The sequence below is a fragment of the Macadamia integrifolia genome, chromosome 2 (genome assembly GCF_013358625.1).
Source record: "Macadamia integrifolia cultivar HAES 741 chromosome 2, SCU_Mint_v3, whole genome shotgun sequence".
In the NCBI taxonomy this organism is placed as follows: Eukaryota; Viridiplantae; Streptophyta; class Magnoliopsida; order Proteales; family Proteaceae; genus Macadamia; species Macadamia integrifolia.
In genome coordinates, this window is record NC_056558.1 from 8300123 (window position 1) to 8323849 (window position 23727).

Sequence of the window (23727 nt, forward strand, 5' to 3'; positions counted from 1 at the left end):
ATTAAGCCCGACCGAAATTGAACCGGCCCGACCGGTTGACACCCCTACTTAGAGGTATGACAAGGCCCAAATTTAGCAGTCATTGCTGCATAGTGGTAAAGACAGTAATAGTATGGTATAAGTTTCATGTCCCTGTATAGTTTAAAATGATCAACTAGGAAAAGCATGCACAACCACTTTCCTGGTATTCTACCTAATGGTTGGGATTTGTGGGGGTTTTTTTTTTCCTGTTGGAAAGTGGGATTGCAATTTCACTACCGGTTGTACACAGGTACCCAACACTCCCAACAACAAATTGTTTCAGTTCTGCAATTTAAACGAAGGGAAAAGGTTCCTTAAGTTGCCAAGGCAAGATACGTTAGCATCTCTGTGTCTATCTCTCATCCTCATTATGAAATTACTTTGCTGCCCTCTAATGTACTATATAATTTTGTTGCATCTCATTAGTGCGTTCTCCTATGCTGCTTGCTCAGGACAGCCCTCTCCCTCAACTTAAAGTGTTCATTTCACAAAATCTTTGGGCAAGTCAAGAAATAAGTTCCTCCAAAGTGACCGAGCTCTGATCATGATTCTTTAAAATAGAAAGGAACGATCACTATCTACCGGATTGAAATGATATCAATCTTGATCGATCCCCGATCCTGACCTTTCCGACCCCAGTTGGGCTTCCCAGATTTCTATGGTGGATTTGCGTGTTGAGGAAAACCACTCCCAACGATGAAGGAATTGGGCTGATTTGGGTGGGCTAGGTAGATTTAGGCTGGAATCGAAGAGATACAACAATCCATTGTGTCTAAAGGCATGCCCCAGTCCAGCCCATCAATCAATTGGATTTCATCGGATGTCTCCGAAGGTCAAGGTACTGTACAGTTGTTGTTGGTTGTTGGAAACTGACATCTATCACCGCTCTATTACAGAGTGATTGCGCATCAAACGGGTTTGCAGGGAGGGTGGGGGTGGGGTTTCTAGGGAGGGGGAACGAGGAGGTAGTTGGTCAGAGGAAAGAGAGAGAGAGAAAGAAGGATGTTGAGGGAATTTTAGGTTAAAAATATTTATGTTATCTCGTAGAACATAGAACTAGGTAATTCCTCCACGCCACGCCACGCCACGCCACGCCACGCCACGCCACACCACCCCATCCCATTCCATTCCATTTTCTAATTTTAGATTAGAAAGCTAGATTGAATCTTAATGAACATGAAAGTATGAGAGATTAAAATTTAATTACAAACAATCAGTTTTAATTCATTCTTAATATCAAAATAAAACTGTATTTTTCTTCTTGGATTTTTACAGAGTAATAATATGAAACATGTACCGTATCGTTGTTTATTGCACTGGATTTTTGAAAAGTATTATTATCGTTCTCGAACTTACGAACTATGGTAGGGTAATTATTACAAAAATTTCTTTTTCAGGTTTAAAAATTTTCATTTCATTTTCTTTCAGTTTCAGACATGACATAGACTTTGATATCATGGAAATTGCAAAGCTTCAGGACTTGCCATGTTATTAGTTGTATCATAAACATCACAACAAACCTGGCTTTATGTCTCCCTCCCAGTATTGTCTACTTCTTTGAATAATCCATCCAAGCTTGGAAAAATAGTAAGGCATGACTGAGATTTGATCTTATGGAAATTGGGAAGTACTTTCAGAACTGCTTCGAATAGTCCATTCAAGCTTGGAAAATAACAAGGCATGACTTTGACGTGATCTTGATAGGGTGACTTTGACTTATCACTATCTTTAATAGGTCCCACATTTATGACTAAGATTCTCTATTATTAAAGGGAAAATCTTCATATAGTGAAGTTCGGTTAAAAAAACGAGTTAAAACCTTACTTATTTGCTGCCCTTTTTGATAAACCCCACTAGTGGGGGTATACTTTTAAAAATGTATAGGTTCTAGTAATGAAATCTTAAACGGGTGTTTGGTTCGGTAAATCTTTGGGATGACATTCTTTAGAATGATAATTTTTAATTTTTGAAGTTGTTTGGTTCCACTAGGATGACCCTCATAAGTGAGCACCCTACTTCCCATGAATGACCATATTGCAAAGGATGTGTTCCAAATCTGAGTTTACCTTAACACTTAAACTCAGATTTGAGCAACTTTTTTACCACATAGTATAAAAGGAGAAAGCGGAAAGAAGTTCTCTACGGAAGCCAATATCTCAACCCGCGAGAAACATGTACTAGCCTCAAGGCAACCAAACGATTTTTCAGAAAGAAACATAATTCAGAAGAATGTCTATCAAAAGATTGACATTCATATCCGATACATACACCATTTGATTTACCGAACCAAACACCCCCTAAAGCTATACATTTTCCCCCACCAAGGAGTGTGAATTGGTGGGTTTGGTCGGATCTGGTTCCTCTCCAACGACTACACTGTCCAGTCACCCTCCAACCATCCATTTAAGAGTTGAGAGGGCTTGGTCACGCATCCCAATACCTACCAACACCTAGGGATACGTGTCCAAACATTCCCAAACCTTGGATGGATCATTGGAGGGTCGGTGGCGTTGGAGAGGATCTTTTTTTCAATTTGGTCTGGTTTTGACCGGGTTGAATCTATTTTTCGATCTGTAATGAGTCCCAAATGGTTAAGACAAAGTTCGGTTTCAATTTTGGATTGGTTTGAATTGATCTTTCTATTGGTTTGGGTTAACGGGCTCTCACTGGACTTTTGTCAGGCAGAAAATTCTAATCCCATCCGATGGTGGATGTGCCATCTTGGAAAACCACTCCTATGAAATTGAAATCCTTTTATAATAATGAGCACATTGGGCTGGTTTGGGTGGGCTAAGTAGTTAGTGATGGAGATGATTTTATCAACGAAGTGGGCACCATCGGTAGGATTCACCATGTCAATGTGGTTCGTCTTCTTGGGTACTGCGCCGTTGGATATAAAAGAGCATTGATCTATGAATTCATGCCCAATGAATCATTAGCAAAATTCATATTCTCAGAAGATGCTAACAACCCTCTAGGACATTGGCAGAAGCTTCAGGACATTGCAATAGGTGTAGCAAGAGGAATTGAATACCTACATCAAGGTTGTGACCATCGTATCCTCCATTTTGATATAAAGCCTCACAATATTCTACTAGACAAAAAATTGAATCCCAAAATTTCTGAGGTACTATTGATCACTCAGGCCACCTTCTTTCTAGGTGATCCAATGTAAATTTTATCAAGGTTGTAAAGCTCTAAAAAACTTGCCAAGAGGGGTGTTTTCAGCCATGTGAAGGGTTGGGGGCCTTTGGATTGGCCTCAAGTGCAGTTCCCTTTATCTTTGAAATTAATTTTTGTTTTCTCAGAATTAAAGCACTTGAATATTCTTAAGACTTCAATAACAAGGCTTGAAAAATACAATTGCTTTTGTCCAATGGAGGCTTGACATCATATAATACTTCATTAGTGCAACTCTTAAGTCTTCATCTTGATAGTGAGACCTCAACAAGCTTCATCGAAACTGAAAAGCAGCTTCAAGGTATTTGTCTCTCCCAGTCCCCACTGGTGTTGTCTGATCCTTGGAATAGTCCATTGTAAACACTTGCATGGCATTGACTTTGACCTCATATTGATAGGGTCACCTCCTTGGAATAGTCCCAAATAATGACTTTGATACTCTTTCAGAGAATACCTAATTAGTTATTACAAAGGTATTGGCACCTCAGGCCTAGCTGCTTCAAAGTTAAGAAATGACTTCACAACTGTCTTGTATAAACGAGACCAACTAAGCTATGGAATACTCATTTACCCCGCCCCTTAACCTTCAGTTAAAGGGGGACTTGATCCCATGATGTAGCTAACTATGGTCCCCAACCCTATACCCAATACTTCAAACCATGCCTTAGGCTATCATTATGCTTTCACCCCTTATTGACGAAGTCAAAACCAATTATCTTCTTCATTATCTGATGGCACATGGCGAATGAAGGTGCAAGGAAATTCTTCCAATCCAGCCCTCCTGACATTAATCACCCGTTCAAAGAAATGATTTTGGGGCTAAGAAAAATTGCAAAGGCATTGACCTTGACTTTGAGAGCAGTTGAAGAAAGAGCTTATCAGCTTCACTGTTTCGAATTGACTGAGGCCAAGGGGGGTGGGTTCTGGAAAGAATGGTTTTCATAAAATATCAAAGGGGCAATTATTATCACTCTTCTATATTCACTTTATATTTACTCAAAATTTTTTAATCTGATTTTTTTTTTCTGATACTCCCCTATAAACAAAATTTCACCTCTGCTTCTCCCCTGCTTTTTCTAAAATCCCAAACTAGCCCTCTGACCTAGTAACCTCTAAGGCCTAACCGGCTGCCTCCATCACTGGCCGGTTTTCCCACCTTCAGATTAGAGGTAAAACTTTGTTTTTAGGGGAGTATCAGAAAAACAGATCAAACTAAGGAGGCTTTGAGTAAATATAGGATGACTATAAGGGAGAAAACCAAATTATTAATTAAATATTTTATTTCCTCCAACGTCACAAATAGTTTGTTTTCTACCGTTTCACAACAGAAGAGCAAGAGCAACAACTCTGTAACCGAGTTCTCTGAAATCTCAATTCAGTTCAACATGACAGGGGCAACCTTTGCGTCTTCTTTTGCTGTTCTTGTTTTCTTCATCATCTGCTTCATCGATTTTCAATCAGCCCATGTCGCCACCCAGAGAGATGTGTGCGACTCTTCTTCCTCTTGTGGTCATATTCTTAACATCCAGTTCCCTTTTCACTTGAAAAATGATCCCAACAACAACTGTACTAAATTCCCTGAATACCAACTCGATTGTGAAAACAATCGAACTGTCATGAATCTGCAATTCTGGAATCTCACTGGAAATTACAATAGAAACTACTTTGTGGATGAAATCCTATATCACGAGATGCGTATCCGAATCGTCGATCCTGGTTTACAGAGAGGGAATTGCTCTTCTCCGCCTCGCTATTCTAACTTCTCTGGTTACAATGATTATCCATGCTGCACGTTGGAATCAAGTGAGAATGGCATCATATTCGTGGGTTGTTCGTCACCAGTCGAGAATGACACAGATTACATATCTACCTCTCCTTGCCTCAATGGAACCTCCACACTCCCATATTCCTATGTCCTTCTTGAGAAGACAGTCTCTGACCTCCACCCAAACTGCGTCGTTCTACGTAGTTCTCCCAAACCCGCAAAGAGGATTCTGAACCACACATACCAAGAAATTCACCAGGCTTTGCTGTTCGGTTTTTACGTTAGTTGGGTAGATCCTTATGCCGAGTATCCTTATGTCGAGCATAAAGAATGTCCCCAAGCATTCCACTCTTCTCACTGTTAGTAGCAGCGGCACTACTAGAATTCAAAGTTTTGAATATTCAGTTGATGAACTAAACCCAAATTTAAGTATTTCAAGCTTTCTGATGCCACTATTTTTTTTTTTTTCAATACAGGTTTCTTTAAACTCCTTGCAAGTACATTATTTCAACTGATGCTTGGTAAGAGCTGTCTAAATCCTTTCTCCATGCTTTCCTTGTCACTCTTTCATTTTTTGTCCCTAAAATTGTTGGTTTTGTTCTTTTACAGCTATATTTAACCCAGGGAGGCTGATAGTAGGTAAGACCATCTGAAGATATGGTATCCCTTGTGCTTTTATCATCAAAGATGACTAATGAAGTGCCTTGTTTCTTCATGTTTGCAGCAGGGTACATCATGATAGGAAGGACATCAATTGGGATATTGGGCCTATTAGCCTTTTTGATCTAAAAATTACATAGGAGGCATCTCTCAATGGATGACAGAATTGAAGAGTTCTTAACTAACTACAGGAATCACACGCCAATGAGGTATTTATATTGGGAAATTTGGATGATAACCAGATGTTTCAAAGAAAAATTAGGCCAAGGAGGCTTTGGCTCTGTATACAAAGGAGTGCTTCTGAATGGCCATCCGGTTGCAGTAAAGATGCTGAACAAGACTAAAGGGAATGGGCAAGACTTCATCAATGAAGTTGCGACAATTGGAAGGATTCATCACGTTAATGTTGTCCAACTAATAGGATTCTGTGCAGCAGGATCAAAGAGGGCTCTTCTATATGAATTCATGCCTAATGGATCTCTGGATAAATATATATTTGCTCAAGATTCTAAAAGCATCAGTCTAAGCTGGGACAAGTTGTATGAGATTGCCATAGGGATTGCTCGTGGTATTGAATATCTACATCGAGGTTGTGATATGCGGATTTTACATTTTGATATCAAGCCCCACAACATTCTTCTTGATGAGAACTTTACTCCAAAAGTTTCAGACTTTGGGCTTGCAAAATTTTACCCAACTGAAGATAGTATTGTATCTGTAACTGCTGTACGAGGAACAGTAGGGTACATGGCTCCTGAACTATTCTACAAGAAATTTGGAGGAGTTTCATATAAATCTGATGTTTATAGTTTTGGGATGTTATTGATGGAAATTGCTGGAAAAAGGAAAAATGTCAACCCATTTGTTGATAATTCAAGCCAAATTTACTTCCCAACTTGGATATATGATCGGCTGGACCAAGAAGATGATGTGGATTTGGGGACTGAAACAGAGGATGAAAAAGACATAGTGAAGAAGCTGATTATAGTTGCACTATGGTGCATACAAATGATGCCTAACGATCGTCCTTCAATGAGCAAAGTTATAGAAATGCTGGAGGGCAGTGTAGAACTTCTGCAAATGCCACCCAAGCCCTACTTATCATCTCCACCTCGGGATCTTGATGAAGCTCATGAAGCTATCTCAGGTTCCGCCGCACATTCAGCAATTGCTTGTGAATCAACATCCTCCTCCACGGACTCCATTATCTCAATTGTGAATGTATAGTATTTTTCTTTTTCTTTTTTTGTTATGTATTTTACTAGTTCTTTACTTCGTTTTTTTTTTTTTTTGGGTAAAATACTAGTTCTCTACTTGTATGTCCTTTTATTAATAGACTCTAAAGTGTTGGTTTTAAATTTTGAAAAATGACTAAAAATGTGGGGCTTTATTTTGCCACGTGGTGTAGTGCTTCTCGGCTAAAATATGGAATGCCTAATTTGTGGAACCCTTATGGGCTGCCAATTAAACTGCCAGGTGGAAGGTTTTCAGTCAGTGAAGCCAGCTTCTTTTGTAGGTGATTCACTGTAAATACTATTCTTTCCAAATGGAATGGTGGAAGAAAAATAAATTACGAAAACATGATACAATATAGGGAAAAGAAGTAAAAAATGCAATAAAAGATGCAGCGTGGTTTCTGCATCTAGACCAAATGGGGGTGAAATGACTGCCCCACCCCTCATGAAAGATAAAAATTCTGTCCCCATTAATGCTTCTACTAGTGCACCCAATCTTTTAAGAAACACTCTATATATATATGTTGTTTTAAATTTGAGAAAATCTTGCTATAACCAAGTTGGTGAAAAACAAATTGTATCCTTACTTTTTTGCCTTTTAGATTTTGTTGCATGTTCTTGTTTTATTGCAAGAATTCCAATATGTATTTTGATTTTTCTAGTGCAAAGACCACCTTTCTTCTTTTTTTTTTTTTTTTTTTTTTTTTTTTTTTTTTTTTTTTTTTTTTTTTTCTTTTTTTTTTGCTTTTTGGTGAAAAGCAAAACCCTCCTTTCAATGCCACTGTTAGGTAACCTCTCTTCTTTGTTTTTCTTTAGATCTTTTAATGGAAAGTCTTAACAGTTAAGGTCTCTCACATTGGTTTGTTATAAGTTGTAGGGAAAATCACTTCGACACCGCATGTATTGGATGTTCTGTGGCCAAATTACTTGACATCCCAAAAATTGAAAAGTTTACTTGAACTACATTGCATTTAAGATTATTACAACTAGCCCCGGTCTTAGTCACTCACTATTCCATGATGACATCATGAGGGAGAGGAAATCCTAAATGCCCAAACCACCCTGAATGAACGCTTATACCCATTAACTAAAACAAGGGAAGATGCCTTCCCTTTCATCTCTTGTTGAGATTGTCTTCAACCTCTAAAAACCAATCCAAATGTGGAAGGATAGGGTTTGCTTGCGATAGAGATAACTCCTTCATCTTTGATCGATTCTGCTCAAGATTTCAAATGAAGCATCGCCACATCATACTCTATCGATTTCAATAAGAATCAATCACAGACATCAATTGAACATAGAGTATTAAATCTCTGAAATCATATCTGGCCATCCTATACATGAAAGTAGGGCATATTCAGAGCGTGTTGCTTTCCTTGTACAACCCAAATCAACCCTAACATGTAAAACCTTAGAGCTGAATATGATCTAATTTCTGATATGATAGTGAAGGAATTGAGATGGAAGATGGGTGAAAGGAGAATCCCTTCACCCACTACTTAAATCGGTTTTTTTTTTTTTTTTTTTAAGGATAATACCTTTAAAGGGTAGGTTGGCCGCTTTAAATTCACAGGTTTTAGTTTAATAATTCATAAGTGAAAATGGTCTTTTCATTCAATCACTAACAATTGACTAACACCATTAGGTTTCATGGGGCTTCAAGTAATATTTTCAAACTTTTGATGTCTCAAGTAACCTGGCCAAAATACAGGGGTGTCTAAGTAATTTTCCCTAAATTGTATTGCAAACATCATAATCAAAATCTGTGCAAAAAGTTCGAAGGTATGACCTTGACTTCAAGTATTCATTTTAATAGTATGACCTAAACATACCTTATGGAAACCGGAAAGAGCTTAGAAGATTCAAAACAGTAGTGTCAGGAGAGTAAATATAGAAAGCATGTCGAGAAACAGGCCCATATGATGGTTTTTCTAAGGGATAATTACAGTGGTCCCCTTGCAATTTACCCTAAAATGAGAATCATCCCTGTAAAACTGATAATTACATTATACCCATTACAGTTAACAGTGTTAAGTTAAAAAGAATAGAAAGACAATTATACCCTTCTCTCTAAACACTAACATATTCACAACATCTTCTTCATCGAGAGGGTTTTGAAACCAAGGCCCAATGGAGAAAGGACCAAACACCAGGCGACTTGCACCAGATGTTCTCCCAAGCCCCTTGCCCTTTTCTTCTTTGTTTCCGTTCACGATCGAGTTGATTGGTGGTTGGCGAGTGAGCGAATCTTCGTTCCTCTTCGCCTACTCACTTACACTACTTTTTTTTTATCAGAAGTGGGATTTGGGAACACAATGCATTGAAGTGTCTTCTCGATCTCCGTTCAGTGAGTCTCCATTGGATCCTATTGAGATGAGCCCCCAACGTACCCCAGTGCCCCCTTCTTCTTCTTCTCCATCTTTGTTCAATCGCACAGATCTCTCTGTTATTTGTAAGTATTTCTCAGAGAAAACTGTGGACGCTTCTTCTCTCTCTCTCTCTCAAGTCTGAACCAAATCAAACCATAACCCGTCTTACAAACTAGATTGAATTTAATGTAGAGAACCCATTACGACGGATCTATTACAAACTATTCTCTGTCTCTCTCTCTTTTTCTTATTGATTTCATCTTTATAGTTACAAATTCGGTTCACTTCTCTGATCGAGATCTGTTTTTCTATTTGTTGTTTGGGCTGGTTATGGTTGACGACATCTTGGAGGAAAACCAAATAGAGAATGGATGAAGAATTCATCATCTCAGTTGCAGAGAAAGGGAAAAAAGGGTAGTGGGGGAAAAATCAAACTACTCAATCTTGGCAATGAAGTGTCTGAACCCATCTTCTTTTCCGGTCTCAAGTTCATGGCATCTATTCGCAGGTAGTTAGGGTTTTTGGGTGGATGGGGAAGAAGAATTATTATATTTGGATTTGGGGTGAAAGGGTATAATAGAAAATTCATAGCATGGTAAAGGTATTTTAGTCTTCAAAAAAAAAAAAATCTATTAAGCCACGTCACAATATAACAGCTTTTTACTAAGAGTTGATAAACAATCATCTCCGAAGGGTATAGTGTAATAGTCAATTTTACAGGAGATGGTTATAATATTAAAATAAAGTGCAGGGAGGAAGAAATTTGAAGTACTCAATATAGAATTCAAGTCACATCGTAAGTCAAACACGGCTTAGAAAATTCCCATTTCAACAATGAAACACCTTCAAGGATACTTCGAAGCTTGGAAAAATCGCAGGGCATGAGTGTGACCTTAATCGGTCCGAAGAAATCACTATATAGGCCCCGTTTCTCTAATCATTCTACTTGTGATAAGACTCAAACCTCAATCCTGAGGTAGGGAAGGGCAACCCTCATTTCTCAACTGATTGAGGTAATTTATTTTTTCTCTTCAACTCACTTAATTTGATTAGTTTTGGTTTTTCTCCATTTGAGTCTCAAAGAGATGTAATTTGTGCCTCAGGTTCAAAGAAAATACAAGTAAATTTGAGAGAAATGATGATGATGATGATCCGCTTCCTTTTCCTCTGCAATTGGTCTCTTCATCTTCTGCAACAATCTGTTGGGCACGAGGATGACTGCAAGCCTTCACAGTGTTCTGGGTATGGACCTAGTATCGAATTCCCATTCCGAATAAAGGACCAACAGCCTGAGCACTGCGGATACCCACTTCCAGGGTTTGAGCTGATTTGCAAAGATGGAGACACCATCCTACGTCTTCCATCTGTTGGGGACTTGCTTGTTTATGACATCTCCTATTCATCACCACAGAGCATATCAGTCAGAAAACATTGCTTTGCAGAATTCATCCTTGATTTTGATTCTAGCAATAACTCATCATCATCATCCACATCTTCTTCTCCATTCCATTACTATTGTAACACGAAGAATTACACATTCTTTACCTGCACAACTGACTCCACTTACGATAGGGGCAGCTTCTATCAAGTGCCCTGTTTGAGTAACGTGTCACATACAGTTGTCTTCATTGAATCGTCTTCTGACCTGGCATCGTTGTCGGAGTCCTGCAACTTCATGGAAACTGCTGCACTTCCATATGGGCAATATGAATATGTCTATGGAAAGTATATTTGTGACCTAGGTCCTTACTCTCCCATTGACCTCTATAGTTATGACACGCGTTTGTGTTTGATATGGGAAGTGCCTGGGTGTAACTGCAGAGAGTTAGGAGAGAGATGCAGATTCAAGAACAAAACCACTCAGGAACTGGGATGTTTCTATGAGAACGAATCTCCTCCACCTTGGTACCCCATCTCTTATGGTTATGACTTCACACCGTCAGGTTCCAAAGGTGAATTCATGACTTCTTGTTTTTCTATAATCATTATCTTCATTTGTTTGCCCTTATTTTTACATATAAGGAGTGATGCGATGACTCTTTCGCATTGAGCTTCTCAAAACCGGATGGGTCAGGTTTCTGAAGACACCATGACCAGAGTCATCGTCATCATCATCATCATCATTGGTCGACTCTCGACTCTGACTCTGACTCTTCCTCGGCCAAATCCAGATGTGAATCATCTATATTATCAACTTGTAGGGTCACCTCGTGGTTCATCTTTTGTCTCTTCCCCTGGAGAGATAACTACATCTCAACTTGAAATATGAATGAATGATTCTCCATCATAGGGATCATTTTCTAGATTCAAATTTTCCATAGAATCTGAACTCTCTTTTGAATCCGTCTCATTGTCGGGATTTGAAAAATTTCTATAATCATTATCTTCGTTTGTTGCTCTTATTTTTACATATAAGGAGTGATTTTGTATTTGTTTTTTAATCCTCTCAAAACCAAACGATGCTGATTATCAACTTCTTTTTTTGTGCAGGTGAATTGGCAAAAGATGTTGGCATAGGTGAATCTTTCTACCCTCTTATGTAGCTGCAGAGAGCCCTAAACTTTCATGTCATGCGCGATATAGAAAGTTTTTTTCCAGTAAATTACTAAATTTAGCTCTGTTTATCTATGTGCAGGAGTAAGCACAGCCTTGTTGGTTCTCATAGCAGCAACACTAGTTTCTATTAAGGTCTACAAGTCACGGAAATTGGCAAACGAGAAAGCAAGAGAAGATCAACTCAAGGTTGAGAAATTCCTGGAGGAATACAAGTCTCTTAAGCCCACCAGATACTCTTATTCTGAGATTAAGAAGATGACGAAACAATTTAAATGTAAAATAGGACAAGGAGGCTATGGCAGTGTGTTCAAAGGAAAGCTCTCAAATGGAATTCTTGTTGCTGTAAAGATCCTCAAAGAAGCAGCTAGTGATGGAGATGATTTTATCAACGAAGTGGGCACCATCGGTAGGATTCACCATGTCAATGTGGTTCGTCTTCTTGGGTACTGTGCAGATGGATACAAGAGAGCATTGATCTATGAATTCATGCCCAATGAATCACTAGCAAAATTCATATTCTCAGAAGATGCTAACAACCCTCTGCAACACTGGGAGAAGCTTCAGGACATTGCAATAGGTATAGCAAGAGGAATTGAATACCTACATCAAGGTTGTGACCAGCGTATCCTCCATTTTGATATAAAGCCTCACAATATTCTACTAGACAAAAATTTTAATCCCAAAATTTCTGATTTTGGGCTGGCAAAGTTATGTGCCAAAGGGCAAAGCAATGTATCCATGACAGCTGCTAGGGGAACAATGGGTTATATTGCACCTGAAGTATTCTCTTGGCACTTTTCCAATGTTTCATATAAATCAGATGTCTACAGTTTTGGGATGTTGTTGCTTGAAATGGTGGGAGGAAGGAAGAATGTAGATGCCACAGTGGAGCACTCGAGCCAACTATACTTTCCTGAATGGATTTACAATCGTCTATATCAAGGGGAAGAGCTGGGTTTGAGGATGGTTGCAGATGAAGATGCTGAAATTGCAAGGAGATTGACCATTGTTGCAACTTGGTGCATACAGTGGTACCCATCAGGTCGCCCTTCAATGAATACTGTGATTCGGATGTTGGAAGGAGAAATTGATAACTTGGAAATGCCCCCTAACCCCTTTGTTTCAACAGCTCCAGGGGAGGTAGAGGCTGAGGCAGGAGTCTTAGAGGGATCACAAGGCCCAAATTTAGCAGTCATCAGTGAATACTAGTAAATATAAGTAATAAAGAGTATGATAAGCTCCAGGTTAAAGTATAGCTTCAAATGATCAACTAGGAAAAATATGCAAATCACTTTTCTGGTATTCTAGCTAGGATTTATGTTTGTTTCTTTCGAAAGTGAGATTGCAATTGTGCACAATTGGTAGCTTTTAGGTTTTGGAAGACATAATGTGCAATACAATCAACAGCCAATTCTTAAGTTTAATTTGCTCAATTAACTCTCTTTGTAGAAGTCTTTGCCACTTTCTTTGTCATTAATCATGTACAAAGACTGTTTCGAAACTCATTGCCCATGGATAAAGACTGTTTCGACATCAAAAACAACAAAAACTAAAGCAGTAATAGCGGATTCGGAATTGTAACCAAGCATCCCCACATTGGTTCTATACTCGATTCATAACTAGAGCATGCAAGCGATAATGGAGACAGATATATTGTGGCTACACCTCCTGATTTGTCAGGTATACTACGAAGAATGGCATGGATCGATAGGAAATACCATTCCGGCACAATATGAGGCGGGGTGGGCATCGGATTAGCAGGTATATAATTGTCGGGATGCCCCGAAATATCAGTCCTATTGCTATTCGAAGGTTGAAAGGCAGCACCTATTCTATCTACTGACCCACCTATGAAAGTATGGTTTGTTCCAAGTGCTTCCATTGGAGTCTCCTATTTCAGTTTCTCACCACCTGCATCTCCTCTCACTAGAGCCAGAGGGCATCTAGGCTATCTTAGTATGGCTGGGTACTCTAGGGCAGGAGTCATCAACAACCAATAGTGAGATCAACCACTGATAGTGACGTAGATGGACAAGAGGTTATACTAGTAAAGGCGGGTAGTGCCCAGGGCAAGGTGTACCATCTATCAATGGTAGGGATAAGATTCAACGTCTAAAAGAAAGGCATCCCTAGTAGTGTTGAGGCAAGGTTTAGTATAGCTCTGATTAGGAGGAATACCCTAGTCTTGTGCCATTGGACTCGTTGCTCCAACCGCTCCCAATTCTACTTATTCTTATTAGCTCCAACCGCTTTCTTTCATAACAGAGCCGGGAATAACGGCTGGCATAGAAGTCTCTTGCACGCAAGGAGATGCTGCTGCTGGATGTCATGATTCTGGGGCGCCATGATCCTTCTCTCTGGAACAATTGAGGGCATTGACTGACTACATCAATCATCGCTCAATGAGTTATTTATTGCCGCCAATAGCACTTCGCTTGCATGCAAAACGGCATGCCAGCACCAGGTAGAGCTATCGCGCTAGTTGAAGGAGATGCATTTCTGGTACTAGTGGTATTGGACAAGCTCTCAGGGAATATATATAAACCAACCATACCTGAGTGTGTATCAGATCAAACTCCAAAAAACTGAATTTAAAAAATGAGAAGTAAAGACATGAACAAAATAGATGGTAGAACTCTTCATTATAATATATTGGTAAAAGAAAACTAGTAAACTCGCTCTAGTAGAAACAACCTGTTGACATTCTTGGGGAAAGGTTGCGTAGTTCTTGCCCCCCTCCCCCAGAACCTCGCACATGCTGAAGTCTTGTGCATTGGGTATTCCCTATTACTAAATGCTTCTTTTGGATTCTTATTGGTTGGGTTGAAGAGATTTTTAAGGCAGGAACTTAATCCCAGAATTTCAGTTTGATTTTCATCTTCAAAGAAGAAAGTCCTCTCCAACAACGGGAGTCCAGGTATACTGTCTAACCACCCTTTGTTTTTTTCGCTTTACTCCGCAACGTTTTTCGATGTTAACATCGGGTAGTGAAGAGTTTGCCCATGAATTGTTTGATGAAATGTTTAACAGATGTGAATATTCTATAATTAAGAATTAATCAAATATCTATCCAAACAGTGTTCTCAGTTAAGAATGCATTCTACATTATGACAATGGAAATGTATACCAAACATAGCCTTGGTGTTTGGCTTTCAAATTGACATGGAGCCCAGGGACAAGGGAGTGATCCCATTGCTGGACCATTCAAATTATTTATTTATTTATTTATTTGATAGGTAATTTGTATGTATTAAGGGAAAAGAAAAAAACATAAAAACACGGAGAAATACGATGCCTACAACCTTCTTTGGGCAAACCAGAAGAAAGGAGGAGAGGTTCTTAAATCAAACTGGACAAACCATTAATACATGCAAGATCATATTTGTAGGTGCTTTATGTTAAATGTCCTCCTACAAATGTCGTCTCTGAATCGCAATCTTACTTTCAAAATGAATAATTGAAGTTAAGATCATACTTTCCCATCAGTTTTTTGTACAGATGGATTGTGATGTTTTTACAAAGGATTCAAATGAACACTTCGAAGTCAAGGTCATACATACGTTCACCTTTTTGTACAGATGAAGAAACCTTAACTTTTACATGAGACTTTCCTTAGAAGCTCTAGTTACACCCTCCCCTCCCCTCCCCAGTCCCCACCCAAAGAGAGGTTAAACCCATAGTAGAAAAAGAGGAGGAATTCTATTGCAAAGACACTAAGTCTCTGCTTGGCATCAGAGGAGTTACCGTATTAAGTTTGCGAATTGCTCCTTATTTTCTTCACTCAGTTGATTCAAAAATTTTAATTGATGTTTTAATCTTTTGAGTTTTACTTTGCTTGTCATGGGGCCTACTGCCTAGCAGTAGCATAGTGCCTCTTGGGTGCCATCTTGTGTATATATATATATATATATATATTTTTTTTTCTTTATTGAAGTTTTAATGTATTATTATCATTACGAAAAAAAAAAAAAAATAAATAAATAAATAAAATAAAATAAAATTTTATGGGCGTCTTGGTTTACTATACTGAATTTTTTCTTTTAGTAAAACAGATAAAGCAACAAAGTCGAAAATGGAAAAAAGTTATTTTAGCTCAGAAACTCTACCAATGTGGAAAAATAAAGCCCCTCACTTCTAGTCATTTTTGAAAATGTTGAACAAAAAATTTAACAGTTGAACGTACATGTGAAGTTTGTCTTGAATTCTTGATCTGTTTTGATATTTTTTTATGGCGATTTAAATGGGAATTTTTTTTTTTTTCTGAGATTTGTGATAGTAGTAGAGGGGTTGAGACGACCCGACCGACTGTGACATAATGAACCGTCCCGCGACTTGAAGGAGTATATAATGTACTTTCGTCTTATTGAGCAAGCATTGTAATTTAGGGGGTTTTTCAAGCTAGGGTTTCAAATTTCTTGCCGCTTATCCATTGTAACCTCTCTTCTATATAGTGAAACCTTTTCTTCTTCGTCTGAGAACGTAGCACACCACATCGGTGTGTGAACCTTGTTAAATCTTTGTGTATTGTGCTAATATATGTTTGTTTATTTTTCATATTTGTTGGTGTTTGTTCAAATAGTACAAATAGTACAAATAGATAACTAGTTAAATACAATACGCATATGTGAGGAGGGGAAAACAAAATAAAAAAACTAAAACAAAAAAATGATTGTAATGCAATAAATTGTTATACATTCTCAATTGATATAATGGAGTCCGTGAAAGAGGATGATGATTCAGAAGCAGTGGCTGAATGAGCGGTGGAACACGAGATAGCTTCATGAGCTTCATCAAGATCCCGAGGTGGAGATGTTAAGCAGGGCTTGGGTGGCATTTGCAGTTGTTCTAAATTGCCCTCTAGCATTTCTATAACTTTGCTCATTGAAGGACGATCGTTAGGCCTCATTTGTATGCACCATAATGCAACTATAATCAATTTCTTCACTATATCCTTTTCATCCTCTGATTCAGTCCCAAAATTTAAGTCTTCATTTTGATCCAACCGATCATATATCCATGTTGGGAAGTAAATTTGGCTTGAATTCTCGACCAATGGGTTGATGTTTTTCCTTCTTCCTGCAATTTCCATCAATAACATTCCAAAACTATAAACATCAGATTTATACGAAACTCCTCCAAATTTTCTGTAAAATAGTTCAAGAGAAAATTCTCCTCAAGAAGAATGTTGTGTGGCTTGATATCAAAATGTAAAATCCGCATATCACAACCTCGATGTAGATATTCAATCTCACGAGCAATTCCTAAGGCAATCTCAAACAACTTGTCCCAATTTAGATTGTTGCTTTTAGAATCCTGAGCAAATATATACTTATCTAGAGATCCATTAGGCATGAATTCATATAGAAGAGCCCTCTTTGATCCCTACGCGCAGAATTCAATTAGTTGGACAATATTGATGTGATGAATCCTTCCAATAGTGGAAACTTCATTGATGAAATCTTGCCCATTCCCTTTAGTATTGCTCAAAGTCTTTACTGCAACTGGATGGCCATTCGGAAGCACTCCTTTATATACAGAGCCAAACCCACCTTGACCTAATTTTTCTTTGAAACGTCTGGTCATCACCCGAATTTCCCAATATGAATACCTCATTGGCGTGTGATTCCTGTAGTTAGTTAAGAACTCCTCAATTCTGTGATCCAATGACAGACGTCTCATTTGTAAGTTATAGAGCCTTCAGAAAACCTAAAGAAGCATGGCATTTCATTAGCTATAGCTAGGCATCCTTGCTGATAAAAGGACAATGGGATATATATAGTATCTACAGATGGTCTTACCTACTATCTCCATCACTTTGACATAAACTGACAAAAGAACAAAATTAACAGTTACAGGGTCAAATTGGAACCTAAAAGTAACAAAGTAAAGAAACATGGAGAAAGGATTTCTGAAGCTCTCACCAGGTATGTTATCTGAACCACCTTCGAGGAGAATTAAGAAACCTACACCATATAAATAGTTGCATCAGAAGTCATGGTGAAAAAAAAAAAAAAGATTACTTTATTGCCGCTGCTACTTGCAATTAAAAGAATAGAATGGCTGAGGACATTCTGAGTCTTCCCAATTGAGGTAAAAACCAGACAGCAAAGCCTGGTGAATTTCTGGGTAGGTGTGGTTCAGAATCCTCTTTGCGGCTTTGGGAGAACGACGTAGAACGACGCAGTTTGGGTGGAGGGAAGAGACTGTCTTCTCAAGGACACAAGAATATGGGCGTGGGGAGGTTCCATTGATGTAAGGCGAGGTAGATATGTAATCTGTGTCATTCTCGACTGGTGACGAACAACCCACGAATATGATGCCATTCTCACTTAATTCCAACTCGTAGACTAAAGATTCCAACTTGTAACCAGAGAAGTTAGAATAGCGAGGCGGAGAAGAGCAATTCCCTTTCTGTAAATCAGGATCGACAATTCGGATAAGCTTCTTTAGGTATATGATTTCATCCACTAAGTATTTTCTTGTGTAGGGTTCCCACACTTGATTATTGGTAAGATAGCTATGGCCTTTCCTGAATTGCAGATTCAAGATGGTTCGATTATTTTCACAATAGACATGGCAGCGAGGCAATTTAGTAGAGTTATTGTTATTGGGATCATTTTTTCAAGTGAAAAGGGAACCGAATGTTGAGAAGATCACCGCAAGAGGGAGAAAAGTTGCAGATCTCTCTCTTACCGGCGACAATGACTGATTGAAAGTCGACGATGAAACAGAAAAAGAAGAAAGCGAGAGCAGCAAAAGAAGAGGTAAAGGGTGCCCCTGTCATGCTTAACGGTAAGATTTGATAGAAACTCACTCTAGTACACTACAGATTTAGTACTTGAATTTTTGAAGAACGGATCCGCTGCTCAGCCATATATATATATATTAAACAGACATGATGATAATAATAAATAAATAAAATCCGTAACAACAAAACACGTGCAATTATGATATGGTGTATGTGTTAATACGTGTTTAATAAAGTTCGATTGAAAGTAATGCGAACATGTATTTACTTTGCAATAGGTATGAATATCTTCTTTTTTTTCTTTTTTCATAGAGAGTATGTACATCACTTAATAATTGGAATAATAAGCACCAAGGTTTTGAGTTCAAAGTCTCTCCTTCCTCATCTAGTCTAGGATTACTTTCACTACCAAGGTTTTAGAACTCAAAATCAGTCTTGGGGTCGGTCTCAATAGCTATCGATTTGAATTGGATTGATATTGGAATATATTAGACAGATTTATCTTTGTTCAAAAGAAAGAAAAAATCTGAATTTTAAACCATTTTAACTTTATAACTTACCAATGGATTGATATCGGATCGATCAGGATTGAAGATCGATCTTGGCCAGTATCAATCTATGCCTGTCACCCTCACCATAAATGTATGTCATTAATTAAGGCTATGTTTGGTTGTACTCCTACACAGTGAGAGTAAATCTTATGTTGAATTAATATATATTTCTTTGGTGTGAGATCTTATGTCGAATTCCTTCCTTCAAGCCAGATTGGGGTCAGAGTCCTCTTGGGCCTAGCCAAGTTTCCTATTGGGGCGCTTGATATTATTAGATGGTTTGATTTGGGTGGTAGGCAATGGTAAAGATATAAGGATTTGGGAAGAGAATTGGCTTTCTCGTGTCCTAGGTTTTAAAGTTCACCTTTCTCGTCCTCCGAATTGCAAACTTCAGTGGGTGTCCGAGCTTCTTGGTGATTCAAATATGACCTGAAAATCCAATGTGTTGGATCAGTTTTTCCACCCGAAGGATATAGAAGCTATAAATCAGATTCATCTTCCCCTTTTTCCTAGGGATGATACACAGGTTTGGGGAGGCTCTAAAAACATTGTTTTCTCCATTAAGTCGGCACACCACTTCCTCTGCACCCAGTAGCCGGCGAAGGATTAACTCAAGCCATCTTCATTGGCACAAAGTTCTATTCCCCAAGTGCTTAAAAATGCATGGAAATTGATTTGGGATGCAAACTCTACCTAAAATCCAAAATTTTCTTTGGAAGGCTTGTGCTTTTGGTCTTGCTACGGTGAAGGGTTATGTCGTCGTCAAATCCCTATAGATCCCCAATGCCCTCAATGCGAGACTTCTCCAAAGACAATGGACCATATCTTGCTTCAATGCCCCTTTGCTCGTGCAATGTGATTTGGCAACTCTCTTTCTGTCAAATTAGATGGTCTCTAGGACCAATGTATCCTGTCGTGGATCTCTAGCTGGGTTCAAAACCAATCAAGGGATAAAGTGAATGGTCATGCAACCACTACCCTCTATTCATTCCTATGCTGATATATTTGGAGGGCTAGAAATGAGTTTATTCATGATCGCAGTAACTACTCTCCCATGGAGATCTCCATAGCTGCAATTGCTGCATTCGAGGAATTCTGGGTAGCTACTTGGCAATCCAAGCCCATCCTTCAATCTACCCTGTCTCCCATTGCCAACTCCTCACTGGAGTTCTCACCCCCACCCCCACCCCCCGTGACCACTATAAACTTAATTGTGACTCTTCCTTCAAGGCAAATGGAGTTAAGGGTCGTGCTGGATTTATCCTTCCAGATTCCTTGGGTGCTACTATGTTTGCAATTTTTGTACTTATCTAGGTTGCTAATATCCTTCAGGGTGAGGCTATTGCTGTCAAATTTGGAATGTTAGAGAAGGGATTGATCATAATGTGATTGGATCTGATTGTACAGATTTGATTTTATGGATTAAGGAGCAAGAGTCCACCCTTCCACCAACGGATGTCTTGTCTATGATTAAACACATTCAGCATATTATCCCATATTTTAGGAGTTGCTCATTTTCTTTTGTTCCAAGGTGTATCAACAGTGTTGTTGATTCCTTGGCCTGGATGGTTATGTCATTAATGTGTGTGACATCTTGGCCATAGTCCGACTCCATGGCTAACTGATATTTGTAATTTGGGCTCCATGAGCTTTACACAGCAATAAAATTTTTCTTACTTAAAAAAAAAAAAGGAAAATTTACCGCGCCACCCCTTGGAGAATGCCACAATGATAAGACCACCCCCTCTGTTTCACCAAATTATTCTCAGACCCTCTATCGTCAGTCACTGTTAAGGAATATACTATAGTTGCTGATATCAGCAACTATATTTTATTTTAAATACCAAAATGCCCTTATAAAATAAGAAGTACCAGAAATACCCTTAACATAGGTTAATATTTCTTTTTTGATCTTTCGATTCTAACTTACAAAGAAATTCCAGAGATTGAAAAATTCTTGGAATCAAAATCAATTAAAGCAGAGATAAGTGAAAGAGAATCTTAATTTGCATACCTTGTACTTATCCTGAGAGCAGTTGATCCCAATTTTAATGGAGTTGTTCTCGGTTTGCTTTGCCTTCTTGTGGTCTCGACTCGTAAAATGATCGGTGGCAACAGTTGAACCCTTTAAGTGGTCGGCGGCGACGGCGACGACGACGACGTCAAAGCCATGGATTGTAAGGTGAGTGAGGTGAAGGAGGAAGAAGAGGAACATCACTTAATTTGGAGAATAGCTCCACTGGACTTGTTAAGTGTGTGTTTTGCTTTGACTTTATAAGGACTTGAAATGGAGAAGATTGGAATTTCCAGCCACAATATATAAAGGAGTGGTTGGTTTTTAGTAAGCTTTTACGTCGTTTCCCCGTTTGTCGGAGAGTCAGAAAAGCGGAGATCTCTCTCAGGGAAGAGAGAAAGACAGCTTAGAAATTCTCTCTCTCTCTCTCTCTCAACGACCTCAGCTCTGAGTATCTTCTGGTGTGAGCAGATCTAGTGAGAGTGAGATCGAACGAAGCAGAGCTTTCTCTCTCTTCCTCTTCCTGTTTCTCTCTCTAAAATTCTCCATTTCACTCAGTTTGCAACTTTAATGGTGGATCGCCAATCATAGAAAAGTAAGTTTTTTTACTATTTCGCTTTTCCTTTTCCTTTTAATTGGTTGTTGTTGACTGCCATAAATTGTGGCAATTTCAAAAAGATTACAAATTTTGCTTTGTCGGAGAAAGTTTAGGTTACTGAATTGGGGTTTATGTTTCGCTCCTTTTTTCTTTTTTAGCTTCTGTATGATTTGGATGATCGGAGCAGATCTATAGGGTTCCGAGTTGGATGAAGAGGTGGTTGGCTTATTTTTTGAATTCTTGGACGATTGGGAGGGATTAGACGGAGGGGACGATAATAGAATATGTTTAGAGATGAGGCTTCGGTATAGGAGAGATGGGGTGTGTGCTTGGAAGAGAGATTTCATCCGTGGTAGGTTCGGAGGTGAGGGAGAAGGAGAAGGAGGTTGAGAGGGAGAAGGAAAAGACATTGTCTGTTCCATCGGGGAGGAAATTGCAGGTATTGTTGTGAACGATCAAGACCATTGAGGTTCAGAATGGGGAGAACTAGAAAGAGGAGAACCGGAAATGGAGAAGAATTATTCTCCAGGTTTTTTTGGTATAATGGTTAAAACAAGAGTTTTTTAATGGTGAGGGTATAATGGTCATTTTAACTCCACATTTAACACTGACTGACGGTAGGGGGTCTGAGAATAATTTGGTGAAACAGAGGGGTTGGTCTTATCATTGTGGCATTCTCCAGGGGGTGGCGCAGTAAATTACCCAAAAAAAAAACTCTTGTGTTGAAAATATTTCTTGATTCTGTTCCCATAGAATGAGAAACAATGTTTAGTAAATCTATTCCTGAATCAATTTTGAAGTACAAAAGGATCAGGACCTCTGTTAGTTAAAACGGGAACGGCAAAAAAACATTGTTCGGTACGGGCATGTTTTAAACGGATCAAAACGTGAACGGGACGGTCAAAAACGGTAAAAACGGGAAAAAATAAAAAACGGACGATACGTGTTTTAAACGTTTATATTTAAATAATACGGTGTCAAAAAAACGGCAATATATAGACATAAATTGGCATAATAATTCTCTAAATACCTAGATAACAATAAAAAAAAATAGCCCCGTTTTAAACGTTTCTATTTTAAAACGTTTATATTTTTCAAAATCCGTTTTTTTACTGTCAAAAAAATGGGACGGCGTTTAAAACGGCAAAAAAACTTTCAATAGTCCCGTTCCCGTTTTTTACCGAATTTCTGTGAAAAATTCGGCAAACGGCGTTTAAAACGGCAAAAAAACGGGACGCCGTTTTAAACGCGTTTTAAACGCGAATTAACTAACTAGGGTCAAAACCAAAGTTTCCACCCAACCGGTAAAAATCCTTGGTTTCCTCGAAATTTCCCAGGTTTCGACCGAAATTTCAGTCTCTCCAAGGGTTGAACCTGATACCTTGAACCTTGGATTAAACTAGCTTACTCCTATTCCATGCTATCATGATAGATCATATTTTCTTAAACATATTAAGCATATTTTAGTTTTAAATGCCACATATTTTCCTATAATTAGCTTACAAAGAGATGAAAGGTGAAGGACCCATATGTCCATGTGGGCAGGGTCGAATGGTGTTGAAGGTGTCTCATATATCCCAAAACCCAGGACGATGGTTTTCAAATGTCCCGAAAGAAGACTATGTAGGATATTTCATGTGGGTAGACGTCCACCATACCGATAAAGATACTGATGAGTGCATCCATGATAATGGTCTCAAGAATGGCATTCGTATTATTCCACCACAAGGAAAGCGGTCGAAGCATTTCGTATTTGACATTAGAACCTTTTTTCTAATATAGAACATGATCATATCAATTATTCTTGTTTATGTCTTATTTCAACTCTAGATACTTATGTAACAATTGGTGCCATAACTTTTTGGACAAATTCAAACTCATGGATGTACTATCTGAACACTCTAAATAGTTTTTAACGTCGGTATTTTATATGTTTTTTATTAATAAAAACATAAGAATGGAAAGCATGCTAAATGCGAACCATACAGGTTTCTGTTTCTTCCTGGTTACAAAAATGGGTTCTTTTTTTT

At 38.5% G+C, this 23727-nt stretch overlaps 1 protein-coding gene and 2 pseudogenes across 1 annotated transcript; 2 read left to right on the forward strand and 1 right to left on the reverse strand.

The window, feature by feature from the left end:
* The first annotated feature begins 4534 nt into the window (after positions 1-4534).
* Positions 4535-6953, forward strand: LOC122092223 (annotated as a pseudogene).
* A 2026-nt stretch (positions 6954-8979) lies between these two features.
* On the forward strand, positions 8980-13204 carry LOC122094066 (rust resistance kinase Lr10-like). Its single transcript, XM_042664710.1, has 4 exons — positions 8980-10243; positions 10334-11182; positions 11721-11747; positions 11866-13204. The coding sequence occupies exons 2-4, from the start codon at positions 10366-10368 to the stop codon at positions 12993-12995; spliced, it is 1974 nt and encodes a 657-aa protein (XP_042520644.1). The 5' UTR covers positions 8980-10243; positions 10334-10365; the 3' UTR covers positions 12996-13204.
* Positions 13205-16473: 3269 nt separating this feature from the next.
* LOC122057862 lies at positions 16474-17414 on the reverse strand (annotated as a pseudogene).
* Between the last annotated feature and the right edge of the window lie 6313 nt (positions 17415-23727).

Coding starts and splice junctions, on each gene's coding strand:
- LOC122094066 (XM_042664710.1), top strand. CDS start 10,366: ATGATGATGATGATGATCCGCTTCCTTTTCCTCTGCAATTGGTCTCTT. Junction 11,183..11,720: donor CACACCGTCAGGTTCCAAAG/GTGAATTCATGA, acceptor TTTTTTGTGCAG/GTGAATTGGCAAAAGATGTT. Junction 11,748..11,865: donor GGCAAAAGATGTTGGCATAG/GTGAATCTTTCT, acceptor ATCTATGTGCAG/GAGTAAGCACAGCCTTGTTG.